The sequence below is a fragment of the Cryptomeria japonica genome, chromosome 11 (genome assembly GCF_030272615.1).
Source record: "Cryptomeria japonica chromosome 11, Sugi_1.0, whole genome shotgun sequence".
In the NCBI taxonomy this organism is placed as follows: Eukaryota; Viridiplantae; Streptophyta; class Pinopsida; order Cupressales; family Cupressaceae; genus Cryptomeria; species Cryptomeria japonica.
The window spans coordinates 530,776,498-530,792,299 of record NC_081415.1 but is presented as its reverse complement, the minus strand read 5'-3'; the positions used below and the strand labels follow the sequence as shown (position 1 = coordinate 530,792,299).

General features: G+C 36.6%; 1 protein-coding gene across 4 annotated transcripts in view; it reads right to left on the bottom strand.

Moving 5' to 3' along the window:
• Positions 1-4,152: 4,152 nt before the first annotated feature.
• The window catches only part of LOC131066460 (probable plastid-lipid-associated protein 10, chloroplastic), a 97,930-nt gene continuing 86,280 nt past the window's right edge, over positions 4,153-15,802 (bottom strand). For all 4 annotated transcript variants that reach the window (XM_058001213.2, XM_058001214.2, XM_058001215.2 and 1 more), the window contains 3 exons: positions 5,287-5,373; positions 4,751-4,827; positions 4,153-4,574 (listed from right to left, as the gene is read on the bottom strand). In XM_058001213.2, coding sequence (XP_057857196.2) covers positions 4,457-4,574; positions 4,751-4,827; positions 5,287-5,373 — 282 coding nt within the window. In that variant the 3' untranslated portion in view covers positions 4,153-4,456. The remainder of the gene's footprint in view (positions 4,575-4,750; positions 4,828-5,286; positions 5,374-15,802) is intronic.

Below are 15,802 nucleotides of genomic sequence, written 5' to 3'. Positions count from 1 at the left end.
ATAATAGTATAACAATAAATTTTTCATTCATTTGAAATTGAAATTTCAAAAAACAATAATGTACCAAAACTAAAACCAAACAGAGCAAGAAAGGTTAGAAGAATTGAAAGAATAATGAGCATCAAAAATAAAATTAACAACATAAAAACCATTTTTTTGAAATTTAAATTTCAAAAAGAGAAAGAAAAAACATATAGAATTAAATACAAAATTCTAGTTTCTTATAGTAAAGAGTTTTCATTGTTTAGAGTTTGACATTTTAGGGGAAAAAACAACAACAATTTTACAAATTCAATCAAATTGTCAATTAAATCTACAAACTGCACCTCCAATCACTAAATAATCACTTTTCCCTACTATTTTTCTACCTTCCAAAGACCCCATCCCCAACCAAAAAAATACAAAGATATTAGCAATTTTTCAACAAACTACTTTTTAATTATTCTTATTTTTTATTTAAATTGTGAGGTTCACAGGCAAACGAGTTCCCTATTGAAACTCAACTCATGAATCTACAATCCTCACTAGCCGAGAACACTCACTAGTTCTTGCAAATTTGATGAGAACCCAAAAGGAAAACAATTTTTTCTTGAATACTAGTCATAAAATCAACATCAAATTAATTGAATCACACGTAATCACAAGCTATACCAATCTTTGCTTAGTTTTATGTGCTTTTAACTTTAGCAAGCAATTTCTTCAATAGTTTATGTTCATCCATACGACCGCTTTGTTGTATTGTTGTTGTCATGTACTTGCTTGACTCAACTCCAATGGTCAACCTCTACTTTGATTCTCCATCGTAACACCTTAACCCATTTAACAATTGGAAAATAAATAAATTAAATTTTAACATTTTTAAAATTTATTGTCATTTTTTTTTTGATCGGTAATTTTGTATATATTGATTTTCAAAAAATAGCTCCATTCTTCCAAGGCTTATCAGATTTCAACATCAGCCCAAAATTGCAGTCCAAACCTACTATGGAGTGTTCCAGCTAAAACAAAAATAGAAATAAAAGCAGTATTGTGCATTCTTGCACTGAATATTACAATCATCCATAAATATTGATTGTTTTTTTTTTAAAAACCAGTAAAGCAAAAAGAAAAAAACAAATTTCTAGCACCGTGGTCACTCAGTCAGAATCGCTCTGCTTCGGCTTCTTCACCTCCTCATCTGCGATCTCTGCCAGAGCTTTCCCTTTGGCTGCTTCGGTCTTCATCTTCGGTATGCAGTCCAAGTTCCCAAAATCTGGGTCTCCTTCAAGGCTTGCTAGGAACTGGACCGCTCTCCCTTCCTTGAAACGGTCCCACAGTTCTCTTCCCACCTCCATGCGCGCCACCACCTTGAGGGCCTTTAAAACCTCATCTATTCGTATCAATTTGACACAGAGCTTCATGGCTTCCCAGCCAATACGAGCTCACTCCCTGCATTGCTCCTTTAGTCGATTCTCCGGCCCTCAGACAAAGAGTAGAATCTCCTCCTCTGCCTCTCCTTCCCGGATGCGAATTCCAGTCTGGGGGATCACCCATTCCAAGATGGAATCAAGGTTGATCAAGTAATCCCCGTCAATTAGCTTTTTCATTGTAAGCTTGACTTTCTCCACCTCGGGTTCAAATTCACAAGCCTAGGCCATTATCAAGGAGTAGACCTCCATGTTCATCCTGTATCTGAAATGGATGTGCACCAATTCCTCCCCCAGCATTAGCCAAGCTGCACTCCACAACTTTTTTTCCTTGTACTTGAAAAGTCCTTGCATCCGTTTGTCCGATACCGTTCCTAGAAAAGGGACCAGTTTCTTCTCTGTTCTGAAAGTGAAGTTAGCCTCCATTGAGCCTGTTCAAAACCTGTTAATCTCCAAAAAACTAAACTACAAAGACACAACAAACCCTCATTAAACCGGTTTTTTGAAAATACATTGCTCGTAAATCAAAATAGTAACTCTTCTGTCGTCATTTGCAACAAAACATAAATGCAAAATCAATGCTATAATTGGAAAGAGATTTCACGACTGATTTAGTGTCCTCCGCCTTTGTCTTGAGCGAATACTCTGTGTTTTTGAACTGCCTCATTAATTGTGATGCCTTTGATAGTGAGTACTCGTCCTTACGAGCTATATTGCGTGCTTACTGGTTTTTATGCTTCTCGAACTGCATTAACTCCACCTCCACTCTCTGCCATCTCCCTTCCATCACTTGGCCAGTTGGCATGTCATGTCACATCCAATATTAGATAGGAGGTCCGTCACTGCATTGGCTCCTCGCCTGACATGGGAGACTCGAAAGTCCTCAAAGGAGTTGAGTTTTTCGTGAATTATCTCCACCCAATGGGAGAGTTTCCATGACGAGGCGTTACCCTTCGCGATTGCATTGATGATCACTTGAGAGTCACCTTCCAAATGCAACAATAATACTTTCATGTTTATGGCCAATTATGTGGCCATTAGTGCCGCCAGTGCTTCAGCTTCATTATTTGTCCCATTCTGTAATCGTCAAGCACCCTTGAAAAGGATGACTCCTTTATCATTTCTCGCGACTACTCCCACTCCTGAGATTCCCAGATTTCCCCTAGAGGCCCCATCCAAGTTTATTTTTATCCACTCCTTAGTTGGCGGTTCCCATTTGACGACTTCTTTTTCTGGAAGGGGATTAACCCTCCGAGACCCATTAACGGGTTAAATTTATTGTCATTTTTAATATTTATATTTTGTTGATGAATTTATTTCAATTTTTTTCTTTAAATGACTCAAACTCAACATGATCCTTGTAACATAGGTTGTATATATATTTCGTCAATTTTTTTTTTATTAATTTTATAATTATAGAGTAACAAGTCTCATGGTCTACGGCCTTCCAAGAAGATTGGACGTAGTGTCATCAAATTGTGCACCAAAGCTTATGTGACTACACCATTTAACATGTCATTCACATTATGAGTGGATTGCACATGATGTCCTTCTCAACCGAGATGATTTTGATCTCTTTATGGAGGCCAACATTGATAGTGATGTGATTGAACAATTTAAAGGAACTTCGTCATCAAGACCTACAACTCTCTAGTGTAGCTCTCTTTGTAGTGTTAAGAGTTGTTGGTTACACCTAATGTTTTGAAACTTTATACTTATTTTGTAGGCTGACTTTGTACAAAACAAATTGTAATTGACAATTTGAGAACTATTACTATCTAATATTAATTTAAGACTATAAAGCATGCATTGTGGAATGCAATGCTATCAATGATATGAATATTAATTTTATATTCCACAACTTATGGGCTACCACAATTGATGGGTTAAATTCATTTTTATTTGCTCTTTGTATCTCTATGTTAATAAAATGTCTTTAAACTTTAAAAACAACAGATTTTTAAACTTTAAAAACAACAGATTTTTCTTCTCGTTTTTTTTTTTCATTTTTCTACTTATATGAAAATCTGATTTTTTCATGATTAAATCGTTTTCTAAAGAATCTTACTCTATTGGTTTGCATTTTTTTATCCCAAAACAAGAAGTGAAAACCACCAAAGTGTAGATTTAGATATTTCCAGCAGAGGAAGAAAAATATAGGTTTGAAATTTTATGAAATTAATCTAAAGATATATTTGCCTGAACATATGATGACTTGAAATTGTATAGTCCAAAGATTTGCGACTCATATTATTTCCATGATGGTCAAACAATTTTATAAAAACAACGACCACATTCTAGAATCCACCAGTTTTAAAGAAATCTAGAAATTACTCTCCTAAAATAATTATTCGATTAGATAATTCATCTGTACTGCTAGTCTAGTATCCATAAGGTAAATGAATGGGAAATTAGGCTGTGTCGAATTAGAAATCTAAATACAGCTTCTGAGAAAGATGCCTACCCACTTTCCCCAGTTGAAGAGGTATTCCAAATTGTTAATGGATCAAGAGCGTTCTCCGCAGAAATACATATTGTATGTGATGTACACATACCGTGATCCCTGCGTTTGAAGAGTTGCCATAGATGTTTCAAAAGTATTAACTCCGAGGGTTTCTGTGTATTATTTCATTTGCATTTCTACAATCAAATTTAGGGAATAATAAAATGCTACAATATCACATTTTAACTCCAAGATAAGAGCTCTCCCTAGTGCTTCAAATCTTACATTTATATAGGCCACAACTAAACCCATACTTGACTTTTTTTTATTAGATTGACTGCATGGACATCAAAAATGCCTTTCTTATAATGCGACAAAGAATAAATCTCTTTCCCTGGCGAGTAAATTTGAAAGGAATTTAACAGAAAGAACCAGTAAAAATAAAGCGTCAGATAGATGTTCAAACCATTTTACATGCTTTGTAGATGCAGGTGTTTCTAATATAGTAGACAATGTTAATACATAATTTCAATGCAAGCAAATGTATTCTCGTCCTGTGAAAGGAAAATATTTGATTAAATCATGCTTTTTAAGGAGTGCCATTCCTTCAAATTTGAAATGGTTGCGTCCGACTGAAAATGAAAATTCCACCACCACCAATAGCACGGCCCAAAAGCATATCACCATCTAAATATGAAAGGTAATATAAACCACCAGGTGAAGCCCTAAAATAATCCACATTTGAATCAGTAAAACTTGACCAAAATATTGAAAGGAAATTTGTAACACAACTTCATCAGACATAGCACTGGCTTAAATCAAACAAAAGCAGATGATAGATGATCTAATTCTATCAGACAAAAAAAACTCTGTTGAATGCCTAAATATAGCTTCATGATACCTTCTCCCATCAGCTTGCTCTTTAGTATAACGTTGAAGTGAGAATTTTGCTTCAAATCCACGTAAAAACTGTAAAATCTGCACAGCACTCGAAGTTTTAATATTTTAGTAAATTCAATTGAGAAGACAAAAGCTGTTTTTATAGATCGCATAAGTCTCTTCAGTTGTGCTCTTCTTGTCACTGGACTCCATTTCCAGTGTTATGGAAGATATCATTACCGGTAAGTTCATACATTTTGAAAAATATCTATGAATACCTGTTCATATATAAAGGCAGAATACAAAATGTTCGCAAAACAATTTGGGAGATAATAAAGCCTGATGCATAAAACACAGGATTGCCTCTTCATGTTCTGGTACTCCGTTTCAGAGATGTGGAGAATTTCATAATTTGTGAGTTCATACACAATGCAAATTTCCAACGAATGCATCTTCATTTAAACAAAAAAAGAAACAAATCCAAGATATATGCACAACAATCTCAGAGAATAAAGTATAAAATGTATACAGGATCTTCAAAAGGTATGTCGCTCATACCTCTAGATTCAATGATGTTCGGGGTAATATTGCAGGAGCTATTAATGTCTGCAATTGTTCACTAATCATCAAATTCCCAACTGTGACCTGGTCATTCAATTGTCATTTTTGTTAGAAAGAAAAGACAAAAAAACATAATCTATGCAATCTGTAGAAATACAAAAACAATGCAAAACTCATAACAAATCAATATCCCTATCTTGTCTAATAATGGACTTAAACCACTATTCAGTGTAATAATATTTTTTAGGAAATCAAAACAATCAATTTTACAATGAGGAAGTTTTCTTGCATGACTACAGATATCAGCTCAGAAGGAGAGAAAACTAGCAAAGCTATTGTCATTTATCAGGTAATAATTCCAGTCAATTTGATTAGAATGTTAATAAAGTGAACCTTGAATCAAGGAATTGTCTATCTGCTTTGCATGCTGTTTTCAATCTTTACAACTACTTTGACATCAAGCACTAACAGGTTTTACCATTTAAATGCATGCAATTTCCACAGTCCATGATAAATTATTTGATGGTTTCTGGGTTTGACTGTGCGATCAATTTTTTTCATCAACGTTTCGGCTCATGCTCCACAATCCATCATCAGGATGAGCAAGCTTGAAAAGAGAGATGGAAATAATAGCAGATCAGGCTGACTAAAAAGAGAAGGGAGGAATGAGAGGCACGATATCATAATTCTAGAAGTGCAAACTGGAGAACTCAAATGTGATAATAGAGGCATTCTCTCAATAGGTCAGAATTTTTAGGGCACTAAAGGACAAGGAAAGTAAAACTAATCACAGAAATGAATCTGTTTTACTTGTACTAAATGGAAGAGACATTGTTTTCTTCTCTCAAGTGATATCTCTAAAGAACAGACAACTCAGAAATCATTACAAAAAGATGTCATATGAGAATCTCTGAAAAATTAAAAAAAACTCTTCAAAATGACAACTAGACAAGAACATAATCTTTATCAATTGCCATAATATATCAATTTGCACAAGATTGAGATCTTGAAATGAATTGCATCTTACAGAATTCAGATAATTTGTAAAGGCACCAGATTAATTATAGTGCGCACTCCAATCTGCTAATGTTATGTAAAAGCTTCAGATGCAAACCTTGTTGATGTAGCTAATGTTGAGTACTCTGTCAATTTTGTTCATAAAGAAACCAGATAATCATCTCAATACTACAAAAAGAATAATTCCTATGAAATAGTTTTTCACTATTTAACTTCATTTGTCCCTTCACAAGGATTTTTCCTTTTGAGATGACAAACGGGGCCCTGTAATGTTTTGTTTTAGCTTTATCAATATGAAAATGGATGTACTAAAAATAATAACTCCATGATGACTAACAAGGCATTATGAAATCCCCACAGTAAAGTATAAATTAATTGCAATGTCAATAGCATTTATTGTTGATGAAACACCCATCTTTTATCATGATGGGGCATTTTACTTGTGGTTATCTAACCATGCTATACGACAAAAATAGTCCAATCAAGTTGGGAAAGAATAGTGGGATGGTTATAAACTATGATTGGCTTAGACTCTGTTTAAATGCAAATACCCTTAATAATTATATTTTGACCTGTTGGTGTGTTTTTTGACCCACCATTCACCCGTGTTGGTGTGTTTGTTGACTCATCAGCAGAACCTTTGTTGTCCATAAGCCATTCGGTGATGAATGGTGTCTTCACCTACCTAAATGGACGAGTGATGATGGCCTACCTGCTGGTGAGGAACTTATGGTATAAATTACTATTGCAATGATGCATAAAGCATTGTCATCTCTTGTTTGGGTGAAGCAATGTTGCCTATGTTAAAGAACAAACTCTATATCAGATTTGATATGGCAGTACATCATGCCCTTATATACATAAACCTCCTTATGGTACCAAATTTTCACATGGAAATCCCTTTCGGATAAAAATCCACAACATCAAATAGCTTCTATTAATTTTAATGGGCACCAAACCAGATTACAAAAGATCAATCAGTTTGCTGAGAGCATCGACTCTCTGAAGAACACACCCTACAAAGTGAGGCACCCACTCCACCTGAAAGAGGCACCCACCTCAAACTCTTCAAAAATTAATTTCCTCAAATGAGAAGATTCATGTATCAATCTGAAAGCTTGAAATTGTATCAGCAGCATTCTCAGAAAATAACAGTCTCCCTCATGATATACTTATCTCAGACTAGTTGTAGAAATTGTATGTTCTACAGTCTCCACTTCCAGCTATACCTTGTCTCTTTTTATATTCACGAAATGAGCCTCATAGTCTCAACGTCTGTTCAAAAACTCCACTCCCAATAATCACGTTTTATTTGCTGATGCTTTTATACCAATAGAATCCCCTTATGCTATGAATAAGATGGACAACACGACTCAATACTTCTCAAAAAAAAAAAACGATGCACACCACAAATTAATATTTAAAACCCACCATTTCCACTTATCTCACGAACTCACTCCACACCCAATAGCAATTATTATTTGAAGTGCCGACTAAAATCATTAGTCAAAGGCATTGTTTTTGGCATTCAATGTTTTGAAAATTCTCAGGAATAATAGGTGCCCCACAAATTTTATTCAGGCTCCACCCACAATTTGATTCGATTCTCCTTTTAGAAAATTTATCATCAAGCATGAATCCTTGTTTAATACTTCAAACACGTCCATAGCAAGATTTATAACGCTTGCCTTAGTTACTGTTGAGTGTGTTATATTTAAATTATGGTATAGAAGGATGTTTGATGCATTAAAATATGCCACCACTTTTAAAAAAAAATAAAACTTGATCCTTTTGAAAATCCAACTGATGACATGGCATGAAAGCTGATGTAGCAGCTGACATGTTGACAAGTAGGCACACAACTAGCTGAATCTGACACACACAGCTCAAGCAAACAAGTAACCAGCTGAAGCAAACAACCAAGTAGCTTAAGCCACCAACCAAGCACGAAGACAAGGAACTCAAGCAGCTCAAGCACGTCAAGCAGCTCAATCAAAGATTAAGAAGATCTAATGAATAATCAGCAACTTGAACAACACCTCAAATCAATCCGCTTGACTAATATCATTTGACATCAATGACAAAATGTCCAACAAACTCCCCCTTTGTCATTGATGGCAACTCCTACAATTGCAACCTCCTGAAGCCAAGAAAAGAATATTGCTCCCCCTTTGACATCAATGACTGATCCAATCTGCAAACACTAAAATGGGGCATAAAATGAGGCAATAAACACTCCCCCTAAATAGGACAACTCGTCAATGATGGAGTGAAACCACTCCTAACTTTTGTCTCAACTTTTCAAATGTATCTCTTGGCAATGGCTTAGTGAACAAATCTGCAATCTGATCTTTAATAGAAACATATTCAAGTTTAACCTCCTGATTACTAACATGTTCTCTTAAGAAATGCTACTTTATTGGAATATGCTTGGTTCTAGAGTGCAAAACAAGATTTTTTGATATATTAGTGGCACTCGTATTGTCACAAAAGATGGATATAGGATGACTGAAATCTACCTTAATGTCTTTTAATGTCTGATTCATCCAAAGAACCTGTGTGCAACAAGACACTGCATCAATATACTCCGCTTCAGCTGTTGATAAGGAGATAGATGCTTGCTTTTTACTATGCCAAGAAACTAAACAATTCCCAAGAAAGAAAGCACCTCCACTTGTACTCTTCATATCATCAACTGGGCCACCCCAATCTACATCTGTATAAGCTGTGAGTATGAAATCATTGCCTTTAGGATACCAAAGCCCGTAGCCCATACCTTTAAGATACTTGAAGATTCTTTTAATTGCATGAACATGTGTTTCTTTAGGAGTAGCCTGAAATCTAGCAACATATCCAACAACTTACATTATGTCAGGTCTAGTGGTTGTAACATACAACAAACTTCCTATCATAGACCTATAAAGTGTTTGATTTGCATCTAGAGACTCATCATCTTTACTAGGTTTACAATCAACCATCACAGGAGTGCTTACAGGATTACAATCGTCCATCTTAAACTTTTTAAGCATCTCTCTAATGTACTTTTTTTGAGGAAAAAAGAATCCTTCCTTAGATTGATGAATTTGCAGCCCAAGAAAGAAGGATAACTCTCCCAACATAGACATTTCAAACTCCATCTTCATGTTGGTAGCAAAAACCTTACACATCTGTTCACAATCACTACAAAATATCAAGTCATCAACATAAAAAACTACAATCAGCATATGTTTACCTTCCTCTTTCACATACAGGTTGATATCCGCTATGCCTCTTCTGAATCCTTACTGTCGTAAATAACAGTCCAGCCTCTCATACCAAGCACATGGTGCTTGTTTAAGGCCATAAAGAGCCTTTTTAAGCTTGCACACATAGTTCTGATTTTTTGATAACACAAATCCATCAAGTTGTTCTACATAAACTTCTTCTTTTAGATTACCATTCAAAAAGACAAATTTGACATCCATTTGGAAAACTTTAAAACCTTTAAAAGAAGCAAAGGCTAAAAACATTCTGATTGCTTCTAGATGAGCAACAAGAGCAAAGGTTTCATCGAAATCTATACCTTCTACCTAGGCATATCCTTTACACACAAGTCTTGCCTTGTTTCTCACAACTTGGCCATCTTCGTTCAACTTGTTCCTGAAAACCCATTTTGTACCAATCATATTCTTGTCCTTAGGCCTTAGGACAAGTTCCCAAGTTCCACTCTTTTGAATCTGATCTAGCTCTTCCTTCATAGCAGCTACCCAAGACTTATCTTCAACCGCTTCTTCAAAGTATTTTGGTTCAATCATGGACAGCAAGGAGATGCCTTCATCTTCATAATAATTGACATTCCTTCTTGTTGCTCTAGGTCTGTCCTCTTGTAAAATCTGGTTGATTGGATGATTCTTTTCAACAAATTTTGAAGAAGTTTTAAGTGATGTTCTAATGGTAGTCCTATTTCCATCATGAGGTGTATGTCCAGTTAATGTATCTGTTGTACCAAACTGATAATCTACAGCTTTGCCTTCTAGATGTGCATCAACTCCTTCATTTTGACTATTTTCAGTGGTATTTCCAGCACTGTTACTTGCTGCCTGTTGTGACGTTTTCACACATCGCCCCATTGCAAATGGGGACCCCCAGTTTTTTCCGCTTCTAGGTTGGTTTTTGAGTCTTTTAGCTATTAGCCTTTCATTTGGAAGAAGTGTAGTATCTCAGGTAGCGAAGATGTAATCAAGACAAGGCTCTCTCTCTTTAGGATGAAATCAAGCATAGCACTTCCTTTGCCCAACCAAGCTTCTGACCTGCCTTTCCCAGTGCTACTAGTGAACGCCCAAACCCGATCGCTTCCTTTCCATCTCCCCTCATTTCCATTTCCTTCCATCTTTCCATCTCGCTCCTCCTTCCATCCTCTATTTTCCATCCCTTATCCCTCCATCTCCCCTTCTTAACATTTCATCCCTACACCCTTCTTTCCATCTCACCCCAATACCTACTTTTATCCCAACACTTATACCTCCCAACTTTCATTTACCATGTCTTCTAACCCACCTACCTTCCTATCCTCCGTCTACCTTTCCACCTCCATCCTAACCTACACCTTCTACTTCCTACCTTCCTCTCCCATCTCCTTCCATTTCCCAACTTCCCTCCATCCTTATACCTTCTATCCCTCACCTACCTTCCTCTAACCTTCATCCCCACTTCCCACCTTTCTTCTACCTCTCATACCTTCCATTCCCTACATTTTCTAAACTATACCTCACACCCTTTAACCTACCCATCCACACCTCATACCCTTAGCCTAACCCCCATCCCATCCTAGCCTACCCTTCTACTACCCACCGCTAACTCCCTTTACTCCCCAACATATCCTAACCCTTCACTATCCCTTATACCTCCCACATCCTTCATCTACCTTACCCCACGGTATGTCCTACCCTTCCCTATATCCCCCCACCTCTATATCCCTTATGTCTCCCTTTCCCCTAACATCCTCTACCTCCCTTCCTCATGTGGCACTTGTCCTTACCACTCTTCCCTTCCTCACAACATCTCTTCATCCTTCCTTGCCAAGACATTGCTTGGGCCCCACCGAACTCTAAGATGGAAGAAAAGTTTTAAGACTTTAAAAAAGAAAAAGAAAAAAAGGAGCATCCACCTCACCACCCCGCACATGCCTAAGCCCTTTAATCCAGGATGAACCATGAGGCAAGGTGTGGCTCTAAAGAAATAGAATGCTGGCCTTTGAAAGAAAAGACGTGTCACTTGGACAAGAAAATTGAGGATTTAAATTCAAAATCAGATTATAAATAAGGTAGAGTTACGATGTCCTGATTTCAGGGAAATCTTATTTATTTGATCAGATACTCATTTCCAGAATCGAGGGTTCATCTTCATCTTGATCAGAAACTTTGATTGGCCCTCATCTTGCATCTTGTTTCTGACTTCTTCCTTTTGAAATGCCTTGCTCTATGTTCCATTCTTTGAGCTTCAATCTGAACAGAGAACGTTATGAACCGGACAAGATGAAGATGAACCCCCTCATGCCCATAAACCAACATGAAGGAATACCAAAACTCGCTGCCATAACTCTGATCAGCAACATAAATGATTTCAAACATGTCACCCAACCAATGCCAATCAAAGAAAAACCTCACACTCCATCTCTATCCAAGAGAAGCATCCTTCAACACTCCCATACCACTGAGTCGCTAATGCAAAATCAAGAAGTGCTATATGATTCCAACTAGGACAGCCACCGGTCCATAAAATATCAAAGAGTATGAAGTCACCAAGCAACAAATATACCGCTGCCCTGTCAAGAGAAATAGATGATAGTCTCAAGATTGAGGTGTGTATGCCTTCATTGTCCAACACTGATAACTCTTGAAAGTCTGATTCACTACAAGTATCATCAAATAAATCAACTTCTTCACTCAAGGATTGATCACCATTAAGCGTAACTTCAGAGCTGGCAAAGTCCTACTTATCATCATCCTGAAGCATGACTTCTTCCGAATTTGGAAGCTCATAAGTAACTGCTGTCCCATGACTGAAACTACTCTGAAATCTGCTTGTATACCCTGCTATCACAGCCTTTTCAATGCTGCAAATTATTTTTTCATCATCAAAATTAATGAGTTTATTCCCCTGCTGGTCCTTCTGCTCTCCATTGTTATCTTTTGAGTGACAAACGGTAGGAACATTGTGCATTGTTTCATCCCTCCCAATAGTATTGATCCCTTCAATGATTTGCATCATCTCCATACTCTTAGAATTAACTTCTTCTTCCTCGGGAGTCACTGTAGTAGTAGTCTGATTTGCTAATTTGGATAATTTATAATGCATCATACTCAGCTACAAACAAAGCTCATCCAACTCCTCCTCCTTATCTTTTGCAAACTTAATAGCAAGATCCCTATCCATTAGCAGCTGCAAGTAATCTGATTTCATCCTTTCAAAAGCTTCTTTGATCGTGCCCAATTGAGTACTATTGACTCCACTTGCAACTCCCTTGTATCTCTCCTCAATTTGAGTTTTCCAAGTAAGTTCCTCAATGTATTTGTAAGATTCATCTACCCTTGTTAATACTTGCACAACTCTCTCCTCTGTGACTAAAAATCTGTCTTTCAAATCTTGCAATGATAAAGGCTTTATTTCAAATTCATCTAAGGAACATGGGCTGTCACAGTAAATTTTCTGATTTGTTCTCAATTGTGGACGCATTATCACTATCACACTTAATGGATTCTCTAGATGATGCCATGCACCCTTCATGATGTAATAATGGAACAACATTGTGATTATATATATTTTCACCAAAGAGTTCTTCTCTTCACTAGTAGTAATTGATTCTTCCTCCATAATATCATCTTTAGCTGCTTAAGAACTATCAGGTGTATTTGTTTCAGCTTGTTCTTTATGAATCAAGGCACCATTAACATCTATAACTTGGTCCTCATCTCTATTTGGTGTCCAAGCCTCTTGGCATGTGAAACAAATATGCTCTCTTCTCATTTGATTCTTACTCTTTTTTGGAGATCCTGAACCCTGTAAACCCAAGGAGATTAGTTCCTTTTCAATCATTTGTCCCCCTGAACCTTTCAATTTTCTGCTCAATCAACCCTTTGGCTAACTTATAAGCACAAGGTGAGACTACCAGTTCCTCTCTCCAAATAGCTAACAAATCTGATTGTAACTGCCTGCAGATATCAGCATCCTCATCTAGGATAATGGACAATATGTCGCACATATTTGTCTTCACCTTATCTGAATGGCGTTTCCGGATTTCAACAATGAAACAATTGAACATTTGAAGAATCAACTCATCACATTGGAGATCCAACATAAGGACAAATGATCTAGTCCACGCCATAATATCTAAAATTTTAGCCCTCTTACCAAAAGTGAGAGATTTGACATTGCATAACCCATGAAAACTACCCACAATCAGCTGTAAAACCTCTCTCATAGTATCATCCTTATAAAGAACTACAGGCGTTGTAATCCTCATAATCTCAGATAAGCAAGTAGTCACCAACAACTTGATTTCTTCATCTGAATGTCTAAGCCACTTGTGAAGTTTCAAGGCATCCACTACTGGAGACATAGCCAACTGTAACGAATCTTGCAGTGACTGGTCCACATCCATCAAACATTCTTTTACCTTATTCAAAGTGTTCAAAACATCATCCCTTGACTGGGAAGGTTCACTGAGCTTGCTGCCTTCTATATAAAGTGTTCTGGCCAATTGTTTAATTTCCTCTATTGCCATGGTTCGAACTGAAAATTAGAACTCTGAATTTTCACCAAAATTGCATAATAAATTTCACCAACATAGCATCAACATTCCGTCAAACACTTGCAAAGTTATCTCAGTCTGAAATATTCACTAATTCCCAATTTTTTATTCCAACTTTCAATACAAGCACAAGAATCCTGGACATACATTTAATCAGCCAATTGTCTGGTCATAATTTTCAGGAATGAACATTAGTTTCCCCAGAGGCATTACTCCAAAGTTCCAAACACTTCGCACACAAACTCTAGTCAATAGCTAGTTTACTGTTCTAACTGAAATTATATGCCTTGCTGCTACAGAACTGAAGTAACATGTTAATAATACGCAAAGGTCTATCTGGTTTTCACCAGTCATGCAGACACACAGATTTTCAAGTTGCTACAGACTTGCATATACTTGGATAGACGGATACATTGAATAGACATTTGGTCAAACACTTGTTCCAATACTAATAATCAGAAATTGACACACAATTAATGAGGTAAGTCTGTCGAACACTTGTATGAGCCCAAAGATCAGTGATATTCATTGCATCTTCAGGGACATTACATCAACAATTCTCATACAACCAGAATTTCATTATAGGACAGCAAGTTCTTTAGATGGACATTTAGACAAACACTTGGCAGGAGAGTTTCCCAGTTTTGGAGTAAACAAATTCCAATCTAATGACTGTATGGCATTATTTAAACCAAGAACAATTGTCTCTTTGTCTCTTTATTTCCCCTCTTTTAAATTAAAATGACTTTTATTAATTATTCGCTGAGTTCAATTAAGTCATTTTAATACTTCAATAAATAACTAAATTAGATAATCTTTTAAATTATTATGTTGACAACTTAAACTTAATTATTTAATTGGATTTCCTAATGTCCCAAAAAGGGGGCATTACAAGAAAGGTATGATTGTAAACGAATGAGGAATGGAGCACAAGGATGCAAGACAAAGAGTATCAAGACCACCAGCTTAAGATGTCTAAGTTCATTGCATAACCTGAAAGACATGAGGAGTAATTGGATGTTAGGCAAGATGATGACACTTCATAACATGAAAAAATCTGATCAAGACTTAGTCGAATTCAGCTGTGCAAACAACAGCAAAAATGCCGCTTAGGTTGTGTAAACAAATTCAAGATCTGAGCCTTGTGCAAATGAGGCCCTAATCACCGATCAGCTAATGCAACTAAGGGCTAAGTTGCCGCCCAAGATTGAAGACATTGTACAAATCAACACCAAACGGCCGTCAAAGTTCATGGTGCAAATGAGGGTTAAAATGCCGCTAGCATACAGTGGTACAAATGAAAGTGAAAATACCGCCCATGCTGAGAGTGTGCAATTGAAGAGCAAAACACTGCTCTGTCATCAACATCTAATCAAATGGATGAACTGGTACAAACGAAGCCTGAAAACCCGATTTGCCTTAGTGTAATTGAACAATCAAAATCTGATCAAACATGTGTGTTGATGCAAATGAGGACAAAATACCGATTAGCAATGAAAGAATTGGCGCTTGAGGCGATAAGTAATGTGTTCCTCAAATTTTGTTTCATGCAAACCAAGCCCAAAAGACCGATTTGTCTTGGTGAGGTAAGGCAAGCAAAATTTGATCGGTCAAATCATCTGATGCAAATGAGGCTTAAAAAGCCAATTTGATTAAGTGCAATAAGGCAATCAAAAATCAATCAATCAAACTTGCTAGTGTAACAAA